At 41.6% G+C, this 15,431-nt stretch overlaps 1 protein-coding gene across 3 annotated transcripts in view; it reads right to left on the bottom strand.

The window, feature by feature from the left end:
• tpk1 (thiamin pyrophosphokinase 1) overlaps positions 1–14,838 on the bottom strand; it is a 65,062-nt gene extending 50,224 nt beyond the window's left edge. For 2 of the 3 annotated variants that reach the window (XM_030099599.1, XM_030099602.1), the window contains exons 1-3: positions 14,808–14,838; positions 12,706–12,788; positions 7,446–7,520 (exon numbers count right to left, since the gene is read on the bottom strand). In XM_030099599.1, the coding sequence (XP_029955459.1) occupies positions 7,446–7,520; positions 12,706–12,748 (118 nt within the window). In that variant the 5' untranslated portion in view covers positions 12,749–12,788; positions 14,808–14,838. Of the gene's footprint in view, positions 1–7,445; positions 7,521–12,705; positions 12,789–14,321; positions 14,374–14,807 lie in introns of those variants that run through there. The other variant, XM_030099600.1, reaches the window with a different exon arrangement.
• Between the last annotated feature and the right edge of the window lie 593 nt (positions 14,839–15,431).

The following is a 15,431-nucleotide window of genomic DNA, read 5'->3' as shown; positions in this document are numbered from 1 at the left end:
TGCATAATATGGAACCTTTAATATAAGCGCAATGGCATCTATTCAATGCATTAAAGGACATTCATAGAAATACTAAGGACCATGATGTTATCTAGGGACATTTGAAGGCCTTGAAGATCGTGTATTTACATTCACACATGGGAGAGTATGTAGAAAAGCAGCATACTGACCAGATTTATGCACATATGGATACTTTTCTCACAGGATTTCTGGAGAATACTGCCTTCTCACTATTAAGCGTCACCTTTTTTACACTGTAAATTACATTCTTTGCAAAACAGTCCTCTTAAGTATGACTTACTAAAAGCTGTTGACATATATTTGAAAAGTTGCTCTAGTGTTATTAGTACCATGCTTTGTAAAAATACAAAGCTTGTTTCTTGTGTCAACATATCACACACGTCAGGGGTGTAAAAAAAAAAAAAAAAAGAAAAATGAACTCATTATCTGATTTGCACATATGAAACAAACAAGTTATCCGCCGAGCAAACTCGCAACAAATAAATAGTTGAAATTCTGAGGCGGTGCAGACAGACCGTCACAGCTGTTATTTTTACACATCGTACAGCTCTTAACACATTAGCGGCACCACCAATCCTAAAAAAAATATGTGAGGCGTGAAGCAATGCATCGCGCCTACGTACTGTAACTTCCACCGACTCCCACACACAGGCAGCGGGGCTCCGTTATGGAGTCGAAGGGGGGGAAACTTTCTCAATCTCGCCGTCCTCGCCCCGAGCTGCTAAACAGTGAGGGAATCTAAATGCATTTGCATTGAAAATAAATAAGACTCTTACGCTCAAGGTAGTGCTTTTATTCATAACCCCCGCCACCTGCTGTCGATGTTTCGCGTCAAGAAGTGATTGGAATGTAAATGACTCATTATCTCTGACAGAGAGCAAAGGCTGGGAAACTTTTCAAATGACAACTTCTCGAAGACAGAGAGAGATTCTTTTTTTTTTTTTTTCCCCCCTTCTTCTTTAAGAGCTTGCTGACGGACTGTAAAGCTATCAGTCAGCATCTGTGTACATGTATCTGCATGCACGCAAACGCGCAAATGAATAATTTCCAGACTTGGAGATCTGCGACAGTTACTCCACCCTGTCAATCACTTTGTCAGCTCCGTCTGCGCGGAACACCGTTTAAGGAGGCAGAATCAGACGGCGACTGCAAATCTCTGCACTTTGATGTGAGCAAGTCGAGCAACATCGCTGAAATCTCCAAAAAAAAAAAAAAGCTATACTTACATATGTGTCTGGAATTATTTGCTTTTCTCACTGTCGATGTCGTTACGTTCACGTTCAGATAGAAAAAATAAACGGGCCTGTCAGCAACAAAGTGCTGAACGTCACGCTGTGAAATGGCTGTTAAGCATACTTCACAAGCTTCAATCTGAAAACTGTCGAGATGTATTTTCAGTAGCTGTGTTATCGATTAGTTACATTTCAGATTTGATGTAAAGTTGATAAAAAAAACCCCCAAAAGTCCTAAAATATACCTTTCTTTGTCATGTGGAAGGAAGTTGTCCTTCTGACTGAGCTTAAAACTGAATGGTCTCAGCCTGGAATCAGTCCTATATGAAGTACTTTCCCCCGGGCACTCATCATATTTTAGCAAACGTCTAAATTTAGGAACAACACATTAGTGCAAACATCTATTTAGACAGTGCAGCCACTGAATCAGAACATAGCAACTGTGTCAACAAAGACACCCCCACGGCTCCCAGCGCCACTCTGCAAAATGCAATATGTAGCCCAATGAGTCAGACGTTTAAGAGGGGTGCACAGGAGAACGCATGAGAGGAAATCATTTCGCGTCATGTCGGACACACGGCTGGCATAATCACCAGTCCGACGCCTGTTAAATTCTGCATTTTTCTTTCTTCCCGCATGTCAAACTGTCAGAGGAAATTCTTCCTATATTTCAACATCGCCGTTCTTGTCACAGATCCCCAGGATGTGGAGATGCTCTTGCGAGAAAGGCCAGGGCTTAATAAAAACTTTATCTTCATTTTAACTTTCAAAAATGCCTATGGGAGCATCTGTCTTTCTAAATCTCTCCGTGTCCCCATTTGTCTTCATCACAGTAAATGGCTAAAATGGGTAATCGGAACTTGAAGAAAGATTATCTCTCCATCTGTACTCCATCCACAGGCGCTGAAGACACAATTACTGTCACTCTTCCACTAAAAACAATAAATTGTTGGCTGTTTGAAGTCAGCCACACATGCGGCAGTCGAGCCGGCTTCCTCAGCCTCCCGTTCTCCTCCGAGCGTCGGGAGTTTAACAAGCTCCACCGAAAATCTCACGCGGAGACACAGATGTCCCGCGATTCCTGACGGCGAGATGATGCGAGTCGAGCGGGGACAGCAAAGCCAGTCAGGAGGAGATGACCTTGTAAATAAAGTCGCCGTCCTAATCCCTCCCCCGCGGGCTTCGGAACCGACTCCTCTTGTCACTCACTCTGCCGCGCGATAGATACAAATTGTGGGAGGGAGATAATACACTTCCGCGCACGCCGCTGAGCCTATAAATTCGGTGCCTTTTTAATCACCTGCGCCGCTGTCTGCTTTTGACACAGGAAGTGTGTGCACCGGTGTAGAAAACGCTCACATCCACACACTGCTGCTGTGGGCCAGATTCTATACCCGGCCCGTATTGATGCGACTCGCGGGGAGGATTAATACTTGTCAGGCTGGGGCTTCATCGCCGTACAGGAGAGGGCAAACGGTCACCAGCACCGCTGAAAAGATGATTATCCTTATTATGATGCCTTCCCTTCATCTATCAGTCCACCTCTTCCTCTTCATCTGTCACGCCGTCTTCTCATCCCCCCCCCCTGCTCTCTAAACCTTTCCTCAAATGTGATAGATTTCCTGCACAAACATATCATTTTCTTCTTTCTTGGCTTCCCTGCGGTTCCTCTCCGCTGTATTCTTCCACTTTGCTATTCTAAGTGGGGGACGTTGTGTTTGGAAAATAAGTCTGACAGGTTTTCCTCGACGCGCCGTCCCGTCCGCCCGATGAGGCTAATACTCAACTTCCTGATGGGGGAACATTCCCAAATGTGAACGTCGGCAAGCTGTTCGGCATCGACGAATGATAAAACGAGGCACTTGTAGGCAACTCGGGCCATTATGTGTTTTGTGGAGGGAGTCACCTTCACTGATTGCTTTATTGAACAGCTTGTTTGTCTTGTTGCACGACGAGGCAAGAGAAAGATCTCCAAAGTGAGTAAATGAGCGGCTGATTGAGTGAGCGGCTGACTGATGGGCCGGATGAGTGAGAAGGGTGCGTGAGCGAGATAAGCAGTTTGATCCCACTTCACAACATCGCGCCCGGCGCCCAGCAAAACGAGTTTCCCTTTGATCGGCGCTGCTCTCTTCCAAGCCTGCGTCGCTCCTGAGCTTCCCCGCTGCTTCCACCTCTCCCATAGGTGAAGGCGAGGCCCAGGGGCAACACATCAGAGAGCTCGGGAGAAGGGCTGCGCAGCGCGTTTGGGTGAAAACTGCGGCTGTCTGAGGTCTGTAAGGGTGGAGACCTGGCGATGATGCCTCCCGGTGAACAACCATCTGGAGAGCGACACGCCGTCGAGACACGCTCATGCGCACATCTGCTCAGCCCATAAACAACATTAAATATACATGGCATATCAAGCGGGGGAATGATAAACTAGCTACGAGCGTGTTTACCATCACACCGAGCGAGATCTGAGATCTGCCATTCAAAACGTCCTCGGGTCCCGCGTGCGCCGCCGCCACGAGCAAAATTGATCAAGAAAGCCTCCCAATTTCTGACATCCAAACCGCAGAATCGCTTGTGGCACTTCACAAAACACCCAAAATCTCTCTGAAACTTTTTTTTTTTTTCTTTTTTCTGTGCTGCCTTATCTGAGAGGGAGCAAATGTTCAAATCTTCCAGACGACGCCCATCGGGCTGACAAAGTACATCTGATATGTCCATCCACCTCACAGGGGGCGCCAAATGAAACGGCGAACATGGGTGGTCCTGATTATTTGATGCAACGCTTCTCTTTTTTATTATATCTACTGCATGACAGCCAGATGTTGAATTCAAAAAGACGAAAGAGAGCACACGTTGGATAAAAATACAATAATCCCACCTAACAGTGATTGATTTTTTGGGGGGGGAATTTGAGAAATGTAACTTCTTTTTGTTATAATTTGCTGGTTTAGTCACAGTTGGGGTTTAATTTATGAATAACTGATATTTTAAAGTCTAAATAGGATGCAGATTCTCCCGGCCTGCAGAATGTAGCAGAAATAGCAGGGTTATTAGTGAGGAAAGTTTCCACAATTTCCAGATTTATTCCAGCTTTTCAGGCCAAATGCATCGAAATCAAAATGTGTTCATATCAATATGAGAAGTTTAAAGAACTGTAACTTATGCCTTTTATTACACAAGCCATACACATATCACAGCTATCTTTTTATATTCTCTGAATGTCATTTACTCATTTTATTCTTAGTTTGGAAGGAAGAAGGAAATGATTAAATTAGGAAATGCCGGCCAGAGTCTTATTTCTGATTGCACAGAGCGGATGTGAGGAAATGTAAACTTTCTCTACTGTGTTGTTTGTAATGGATGTTTTAGACATCATAAACAAACAGGTAATTTCCTTTACATTATAACAGCAGTAAATTCACTGCTTGCCAGGCCGCTGCGATAAATCCATCTCCTGATGGAGTTTCTTCAAATGTGGAAGTTTGCACTCAAGGATGAACTTTCGAGGACATTTCCTCAAACCTGTCGCCTTGCATTCACCTGCGTTTTAAACATAAACTGATAAGGTCGCGATTAAAGGTTAAGGTCACTGTGATCACACACGTGAATCATTTTAATGGAATGTCTTCACATCTATTACCGGCTCATCGTCTTTATGACCAAAAGAAAATAAGTGACTGAGAGGAGGAGAAAATTTTGATGTCAGCCATGTTTGCAGGAGGCACTAACAGCTGGGAAGTGAGGGATTCAAGTAGCTATATATAATATCTATTAAATATTGATTTATAGTGATATTGTCTCCCCTTTTTAAAGACTACCCAAGGACTCTTTATCTCAGGCAGCAGGCAACCTTTGGTGTGAAATTAGATTAGAAGATTGCTTTGTCTAATGTCATTTAACATTTTTCTGGAGGTCCTCTCGTGTAAAGGTGAACCCCGGGAGATTGGTGTCTGTCTGACTGCGTGACGGCGGCGGAACCGAAAGAGCACAGGTGCCTCATGGGTTTCTGCCAAACTGATAAGAAAATCAAAGCCTCGTTCATTAAAATTCCGTCTGAAGCCGTTTTAATCACGTTTGCCTTGAAAGTTATTTTGTTTACGGACCCTCTTCCCTGATTGCATAAGTTTGTGAAAAGCATTTTTCTCACAGCTTTTTTGTGGCCTCAGCATCATGACTTTGAAGATCCAGTAAATCCAGGCCATACACGTGCTTAATAGAACAGATATCGGGGATGTCGTTCTTTGTGATCTCTGATTCTGATCGCTTCACGAGATCAAAAACACAAAGTTGTTGAATATAGGTTGATATAAAACTATTCGGTTTGCATCTTTAATACATCACAGCGAAGTGGCGTAACAGCTCTGCCTCAGTTCATCTCATAAGAGACACTTCAGGGAGTCTGGGACTCCACTTCTTATTACATTCTGTCTTTTATGCGTGTCTTTTGAGTTTTCTGAGTTTCCATTTGCCTTTTGTTTTGATAACAGTATTTATGAAGCACTGTTATCAAGTACAAAAAAAAGAAAAGAAAAAAAAAAAAACTGGCTGGAATCTGGGGGATTTCCTGGGTTCAGACTTGTGACCAGCGGGTTGCTGATGTGAAAGTGAATGAACAACCGCCTTCAACAACAGTCATCAAACTGCCCTTCTTTGCCGTAGCTGCTGCTGTGGAGCTGAAGTGGAGCCGTTCAGCAGACTCGGGCGTTTGCAGCCACTATATGTTTATATGCTCCTCTTTCAGAGGAGTGCAAGTATTCTGCCGGATGAATGTGTCAAAGCAAGATGCTGGAGTAATTGCCATGGTGCAGGACTTTACAGGATTTCCTATTTGCCACAGACTGTTGAGAGCATTTTACTTCCTCCGTACTGATGAATGAATGCAACAGGCTGCGGCGGTGTCTGCGGCGGCTCCGACGGCAGATTTGTCCACGTTCCGGACGACCACGATGGGTCCTGGGACTTGTTTTACGTCCACCTGCTAGTGGAGACAACACTTTATGTCACCGCCTGTCTTCACCAGGCAGTTATCCACACTGAATAAATACGCATGTGAAGGCATCTGAACGGATGTGTCATCCGCGGTGACTTGAGACCTCACAATAAGTCACGGAAAGCATCCAGCAGGATTCACTGCCTCTAATGAAACAGACCGTACATCATCCCAGGAAACACAAAGCACCCAATCTGGCCTTTATATGTTAAATGAGCTTGATTTTCCCCACACTCTCTTTTCAATATCGATGTAAACCTGCTTAATTTAAAGCTGTGACTAAGCACTTTAATGTAGCGTTCATTATATATTCCAAATTAAACATGCTGATGTGCAGAAGAACAAAGGAATACGTAACTGTACCAACACTTCACATGCTGCAGTCTGGACTGTATTGACTAATTAATTTGCAGAGCTTATCTACTCATTGATAAGCAAGTAAAGGCTACAAAAACCTATAAGAATATATTTGCAGATGGTGGAACTAATTAAAACCTAAACCCTCCGGACATACGCTGTTGAAAAAAGGTGCAGGTCCCGAACAGTAAACTGGCTAATAGCTCTCTGGCACGGTTCATTCTGTCCTCCGTCGCTCCGTCACTGCTGCTGATATAAAGATTTCTGGACTGGTGGAGAGGAGCTTTTACATCTCGGTATTCAAATACCTTCAATTTTTTACATTCTGCTTGCTCGACAGGTGTTGGGGGAACGCTTCCGTAGCACTTGGGGCTAATGAGCATCGATCAACTTCGTGGCAAAAAAAACCTAAATGCTGTTTTGTTCCTCTGCTCTCGAGTCACGCTCTGTCAGCCGCGAGAGGAGCAAAAGCCCCGCACTCACGCAAACAGGCAGCGACACGGAGAGCAAAGGCGAGGAGGGAAGCTCCGTCAGGTGGAAATCGATGCTGACAGCCGGGGTTCGAGTGTTGTCTCTTGTAATCATCAGCGTAAACTCCGTGATTGTGAATTGATTAGTTACTTGATCTTTTGTGTATTCCTAATAAATATGCTCATTTTTGTTCTTGTTCAACTGCTGCAACAGCAGAAGTTATTATAAATATCTTCTCCAGAAATCAAAGAACAAAACAGTAGATTCTGCAGCAGTATGGCAGCAATTAAGATTGTACGCAGTGTAGGCTACACTGGGAAAAGAACAGTCGCAAATGAAAAAGTACTTTTCTGATCTGTTTTGTTGATGTGTGAGGTATCTACCTTTACTCCAGAGGATGTGTAGGTAGTCCTTATCCAGAGGCTGGTTCAGAATGATCAGACAGATCCTCTGTGTGCCTGGAAAAAAAAAAAGGAACAAAAAAAAAGAAAAAAAAGAGCAGCAAATGTATGAATCATAAAGAATCAGACAGATACAGTGATACTAAAGCAGTATTCATGCATGAGGGTTCTGCGTTTCCCTCCAACAGTCTGCAAATGAACATCTCAGGTGAATCGGTTCGTGTAAATCATGATTTGACAAAACTTGTATTTCATTCAAATGAATACTCTTCTTGACCAGGATCACTATCCTCACCTTTTGTAGAAAAAGAAGAGAAATCTGAGCACTTTGCACACATTAATCTATTTCCAGTTGAACGTTTTGACCTTGGCTATATTCTCTCTGTTGCTATGTGGAAAGTTCCTTTTTTTAAACTGTATATAGCACAAACATAATGTGCCATCCTCGTCTTTCTTCAAAGTGTCTCTCATATTTCAGCTTTTCGCCCATTTCTTCCCTCAACCCTTCATCAATCTTGCTTTTAGCGGCTTTTTTTTTTCGCACTGCTGCTAATGTCGCTCTCCTGACTAATACTGTAGAAACAGTCATTAATCTATCTGAAGGATACGATAAAAGAAACTAAATAGGACATATTCATTGACAAAGTTGAAACAGAGCAGCTAGAAAAAAAAAAGTCTTAATGGACGAAACACTAAAGCAAAAAAAAAGCTTTTTTTCTTCTGTTTTCACACTTTCCATTGCTTGCTCATTAATCATTCTCTCTTATGTCTGCCCTCATGAATGATTTCTCATCCATTATTAAAGCTTCACAGCGAAGCCAAGACGCCACATCCAAGCCGGAGCAACACTTAAACTCTCTCCTAAACTGTACTTATGTAAATTCCACACAGCTGGATTCTAGTTTGGGAGCAGCGTGATATGAAATACCCAATAACGCTCCTATGTTTCCCAATGCCTACTGAGAGGAAGGGTTAAGGAGAAACAGCAAAAGTAAGAAAAGGGGGAATATACTTTAGGTTTCACGAACTTTTAACTGCAAAAAAAAAAAAAAAAGTGCATTAAATCATCCGCTTTGGATCCCTGTCCTCAGGTGTAGAAAGTCCAAGGAAGATGTTGAGCAAATAAAATGTCCTTCGGGTTTGTGACTTTGTTGCAGCGGCGGACTTGATGTTGTTAAAAAAAAAAAAAGTTCACATCACTGGAAGGTCATTCCCAGTACGAAAGTCAACCCCAAGTCGAGTATGGTAAAAAGGAGAGGCGAGGAAGAGAGGATGAGGAGGAAAAAAGGAAGAAAAAAAAAACAACAAATCCGGACAGGCGGATGTGTGGGCAGGGTGGAGGAAGAAGAGGAGTAGATTTGTCAGTCTTGTCTCTTAATTGGCTGGAGGTGTACCGAGAACAAAAGACAGACTCAACCAGCCGTGACTTTTCAGATAACCCTCCGACACACAAACACACACACACACACACACACACTCACACACAAGGAGGTGCATGGCCTTTCGTGCACTCCGTTCAAAGAAATGTCACCTTGGGATTCTTTTAAAAGTGCCAGACAGCATAAATACCACAAACAGGCGCGCGCACGCACACACACACACACACACACACACACACACACACCAGTCACACCAAATTCAGACGCATAAGGGAGCACGTACACACTCCAGGAAAAGGCATTTATAATTAAAATGGTGAAATTTAAAAGGCTAACTGTGCACACTGGGGATTTTAAAATGCAGACATCCAGGGGCTGTTTTTATATTCTCCTTTGAGAGTCTAGATAAGCATTTCCTGCAAGAGATTAAACTTAAAAAAAAAAAAAAAAAAAAGCCAAAGAAATATATTTTAAATCTATCTAGTTGGGAAAAGGGCTGCTTTGCTAAACTGTGCGGTTGGGACAAATATTTTTTTTCAAAAATGTACGATGGAGGGGAGCTGAAATACACCTTGGATAGCAAGTGACAAATTTATCAAGTAAATTACATCATCCGGAGGATGTGTGCGCTCGGCTACGCTCCGTTCTGTAACCGTTTGGGATTATTTGCACACCCCGAGAAATCTTTAAACTAAATCTTGGATTTGTACAGTGAGCAAACGCGCGAGTGTGGCCCGTAATGGTTGGCTAACATGTCTGAGTAAACATTTATTTTCAGTGGATGCTTCAGAGCCGCGGAAGAGAATGGCGAGTGTTGGCTTTCCTTCCCGACTTTTAAGTCGCGCACAAACAGTGCATCCACCGCAGATCGAAGTTGCAGATTTGAACAAATCGTGCATGTGTGAGAAGGACAAGTGTACACAAGCATGTGTACACGAGTAAGTGGCACAAATACAGAGGCCTCTGTGGCGGAACGAGACGAATACAGGGATGCCGAAATGACAATGCACCTCAGCGTCACACTGTAGCTCATCACAGCTCAAAGTATTTCATGAGATAAAAATATCATGGTTTTATCTTTGTCATTGTCTGGCGTGAAAACAGACATACATTCAACCACATTTAGTTTCATAATCATACAAATGCAGAGTTTCGGCCCTTTGATTTGATTAAGTTTTGTGTTAAATCGATGTGAATTGTTGTTCTTTAGTAGTTTCTAATCAAAATTCAGAGAAAAAAATGTGCTTTTGGTCAGTTTCACACTTAAAATCCTGTGTTATGGGGAATGGTATTTACATAAGTTGGCTTAAACGGCCCCAAAGCCCGATTCTCTCTCTAACACACACACACACACACACACACACACACACACACGTTGTAAATTAACGGCCTAAAATGAAATCTTTGAAAGTGTCCCAGAAAGGGTCGTTTCTGCTTGTTTGAAAGGATGAATCAGTTACATCGACTGAGGCACCTTCACCAGCGCTCAGTATCTTTTCAGGTAAAGCAGAGCTGTAACTTTACAAACAATAAGAATGAATCACCTCATCCTTTCTGCTTTTTTTTCTGCTATAAGTTCAGCAAACAAAAGCTGAATTTCCATCACAGTCTGTGCAGGTGAGTCACTGAAGGCTGATGAGACATTCCGAGCATGCAGCAGCGATAAATGTTCCGTTCAGAAGAAACGCAGACATAATGAGTCGCGTTCATGCGGCAACTTTTAAAAATGAAGTTATTAAATGCCTCCCAATAAAAACAGACTGTAAAAGTGACATAGATCAAGCACAAAACAAAATGGTTCCGTTACTACAAAATATCACCAGTAAAAAAAAAAAACAATCTATAAAATGAGAAAGTTAAAAGATTATGAAAGAGATTGAGTTTGGTCTTGTGAGGCTTCATGCGGGCTAACCCAAATCTGCAGACACCCGTGAAAGTGGAATGGCAAGTCAGATCAGGGATACCAGCAAAAAGCAGCTGCAGTATTCAAAGTCAAGGGCTGGTGACTTCGCACACGCTGGAGGACAGCCGCCGGATCCTCCACCAGCCGTTCAATGAAAAGTTCACTTTTCAGCTCAGCGATCTCTGCTGACGGGGCGATAAGTAAAACTTGTCCCAGTGCCTCGTGAAGTGAGACAACTGTTTCAGCTCTCTGTATATTTCTACGAAGCCTCTTTCTTTCTTTTTCCTTTTTTTTTAATGTATATATAACACACACTATCCCTTGAGTACTATCCCTTAAAACTGAGTGCGTCTCCCAGATCATGTAACACACTGGGAAGAGTTTACTTTAACTGATTAATGTGATTTACTCCCTTTAAAAGCACCTTGTTTGTTTGCTCTTCTTCTTACTGCATGTGAAAATGAGGTGCAGCTTTACAATCGATCATCCAATAGGTTACTGTATTCCTTGCGAAATTCAACAATCCAGTTTCCATCATATCATTTTTGAGTAAATCGGGTCAACAACTCTCCACTATCAGAATTCTTTTCATGTTTAAACCAAAAAAATCCAAGAAACAAGAATATTTTATGCTCAGCTGCAGCACAAAATGATTGTGTATGTACCTACGCTGTGATCGACTGAAAGAAAACACTTCCACTAAGTTTTATATCCATCCAGGCCTCCAGAAACACAATAAATACCACAGATCAACAGAAAAATATCAGAAATGCGGAGTTTTCTGAATCTCAGACCGTAAATTCATTCACATCTTGAGAGTGAAACTACACAGCGTGCTTGCTGTGTGTTTATGAACAGCTGTGATTGTTGTATGCCAATAAATCCTGACAGGATGAGACAGCCGAAAGCTCTCGGAGTGCTGGGCGTACTGGGGATATGACATTTGTTTTCCACTGCTGAGCTTTCTAGGAGTTTATGTATATTTATGTCTCTGTGGGTGAACAATACATCCAGCCGATGTCAAAACTCAGAAAGCAAACGTTGCATGTTGTACGAATCAGTCAATGGCATCCGTCTTTTATTAATATGCAAAGCTGTGTAAATACAAAAAAATATATCTTCCAGACAATGCCCTTTTGTTCCTCACTGACTATTTTACAAGAGAGTGCAGGAACTACTGCGCCTTCCACTTACTGCAGAGGTCAAACTGATTTACGATCCCCATGACCTTCAAAGGTTTGGGTAAAAAAATGCCCTTCGGTGTGTATCGGCTCTCCTTCCTCCACGCTCATTCACTTGGAGCGCACACAGACCTTGACCTTAGAGCTGAGGCTACAGGCTGCAGTAACCCGATCCCTTCTCAGAGCCATCAGACGCATCAGACTATCACTGGAGAAATACGTTTCGCTGTAATGTGTCAACTCGCCTTCGCATTATGATTTATTTGCACCAACGTTTGGTTTAAACTCCAATGTTGTGTAACAACAAAGTGAACCCACATAATGACAGGGGTTTTATTCAGGACTCGGCTAGATTATTAATTTTCATAAAGATTTTAATAATCAAACAACCTCATCAAAGCAAAACCATCAAACCGGCTTTCAGCAAAGATTCATTATGTATGCATAACAAAAAAAAAAGGCACGTCTCATACAAACACACGCCGTTGTCATGAAAGTGCAAGTGATTTGTTTTGGAGTAGTAATTCCCCCAAGACAGTTTGTGTGTCAGAGTGAGTGGGAGCAGCAGAGAGAAGAAGACAAGTGTGACAGTGACGAGGGGGAGCGTGCATTTTGATCAGAACCAGTCGGATCGTCTGAGTTTCGGTGGGCATTCCGCGCCGCGACTTCAGCATGTGTGCACGGAAACACTGTCTGCGTCCGTGCACGGATCTGGATACTTGATTGATTGTGTGCGTGCACAGTTGCCCTGAGGGAAAAGTGTGTTTGAAAGGTGGTACCTGAGGGCAGCAGGCAGTCCAAAGGCGTCAACTCTTCATCCATGGCGAGGATTCACAGGAGCCCGTTTCACTCAGCCGACTCACTGGGAATTCACAAGAAGACGGCGGATGTTGCAGTTTCTGTCGTTTTATTTTGTTTTTTAAATCTTTCCTCTTTTGGTTTTAGCAAAATGAGGAATGAGATTTTCCAATCTTTTCATTCTCTGCTCTACATCAAATTCCTCTGAGATATAAACACAAACTCAGATACTCACACTCTGACACTCAAACAGACACACAGCACATCAACAACTAACAGCTCACTGCTATTTCATAAAGTCTTGAGTAGAAACGATTTCCACCAATGATCTCAATGAGGAAATGTCTTGCCTTCCTGAAACGTGTTTCTCATAGAACAAAAAAGATAAATATATGAGGCAGAAGGAGAGTGATAGAGACAAACATAAAAAGGAAAAATTGATTCTAAGAACAAGACATGGATTAATCTGTTTACTTTATGGGGAATTACTCTGATTAAAAATTAAAACACTCGCTTTGACATAATTCTGACGTTAACTCACATGTGAATTCTGCTTGTCATGTGCTAATACCATGACAGCTATTTGAGCAATGTTGGTGAGTGGATATCAGAAGCTATTAGATGCAAATCACTCTTCTGAAGCAACAGTTAATATTAAGTAATGGTACCCAATAGAGACACTGTGGACACATAAGAAGAATTGAATAACAAGTGCCTGTAACAAACACAGTGCTTCCAATTGCTTCCTGGAGGGACTGAGATATAGTGCAACATAGAAAAATTATGCCGAGGGGGAGGTTGATGGAAGCAGTGAGGGAGGACATGCATGTGATTGTTGTGAGAAGACGCAGGAGACAGAGGGGACTGAAAGAGAATAAAGCTAAAAGAAAAACATGACCTTGTGGAAAAAGTGTAGTCTGTCTATTCAAATGGATCTGAGGAATCTGAGTGAATATATTTCATTTTCAAAGCTATTCTGATGTATGAAACATCTGGGAACAAAGCAGTTTTTCCTTCATGTCATGATATGATCAAAAAACAATGTTGGCTTGGACAAACCATTTTAATCACTATCTCCCTGTAATTCTGTTTCATGTTATCTCATTTTCCTTATGTCTACCTTTTGTACCCTTTCCATATTCCCTTTAAGTATGTCCATAATTTGTCTACTTTCTGACACTTTTTATTGATGCACAAAGGGAACAGCACCTTTCATTTCATCATATATGAAATATAACAACAAAAAAGTAATTCTATTCAAATTGCATCCTCACTTTCCTTAGTCTCTCATCAATTAAAGAAATCAAGAAATCAGAGTAAACCTCATCACACAGGCTTTACATTTAACAGTCAACATAAAATATGTGATGACTATCACTGGAATGTTTTTAGTGTTGCTCCACACATTATAGGATGTAGAAGAGAATAATAAAATATCAAATGAGAGCAATGTATTAAATATATATATAGAAACAGTTTGTACAAGGAAAGGTTGTAGATATTAACTAGTTACAAAGCAAAGAACTATTTTTAGTTTGCAGGATCCAAACAAGAAACTCATAAGCTTTTTCATAAGTGTCTAACAGTAATATCTTACCACAATGTTCTAGGCACTAAGAACGAATCTTTCCTGTTGAACCTTCTGTTAAGCAGCAGCATGTGATGACTGCTCACTCAATAACCTTTCTGCGACCTTTCACCTTAAACAACCACGTTAATGTTTGCTTTTTGCCCCTCCTCCCAGTGACTGAGGCAGGCATGAGTGAATAAGTAAATAAAATCTGTTCAATCATTTTCTGAAACTTTTTCAGGTTTAACTACTGAAGACATAACTCCTGAAAAAAATATCGCGAAAATATTAATTTATATATGTTTGTGACGGAATGGTTGAGAATAAACAATTCAATGCATTCATTCACTCCAGTTACAGCCGGGCTGTCAGTCTGATGAATCGACGCATTTCTGACAGAAACGCCACAAATGCAAACTCAGTCATGCACTCGTAACACGCCGACTCCGGATAAAAAGGCTGTCCCTGTCATTAAAGGTAATAAAATGACAAATAAAATCAGTTAAAACTCACATTCACGCTGCTTCCGCCATTGGAATGTAAATAGTCAACGAGAGTTTGTAAAGACGAGCCTGCAGGACAGTGAAGCGGCTTGATTCTGCTACAGCGACACCTTCAGGCCAACATGAGAAAAGCGTCTAGTGATTCACACCGTCACAGTCATTCTCAGGCATCCGGGCGGCAGAGACTCCCAGCCTTTTTCTAGAGGGAAAATTAAATATGGGAAAATACAATACTCAGTTCAAATGTTTACATATTTAAAGATTTTGTGACATAACTTACTTAAATGTTGGATCACTTATTTTAGGACTATTAAAAAAAATAAACAAATAGTGGGGAATCACTGTTGTAGTGGACAGGAAGGGTGTCAAATTCAAGGCTGCAGCACCATGACGGCTTTTCATAAAGGGCCGGTTGTAACTTCTAAGTAAAATATCACAGATGGAAACAAATGCCTCGTGACTTTTTGAATTGTTTGTGTAAAATACAATTCTCTGAATAAATCTCTTGATTCAGTGTCACATGACTATCAAAGATACTTCTAAAAAAATTAATTAATTAAAAAAAAACTATGTAAACATATTCCATGATGACTGCGATCTGCCTTTTAATAGTGGTAGAATTTAATGTTTTTAT

Source organism: Salarias fasciatus, chromosome 9, assembly GCF_902148845.1.
Source record: "Salarias fasciatus chromosome 9, fSalaFa1.1, whole genome shotgun sequence".
Taxonomy (NCBI): Eukaryota; Metazoa; Chordata; class Actinopteri; order Blenniiformes; family Blenniidae; genus Salarias; species Salarias fasciatus.
This window is presented reverse-complemented; position numbering and strand designations above follow the sequence as displayed.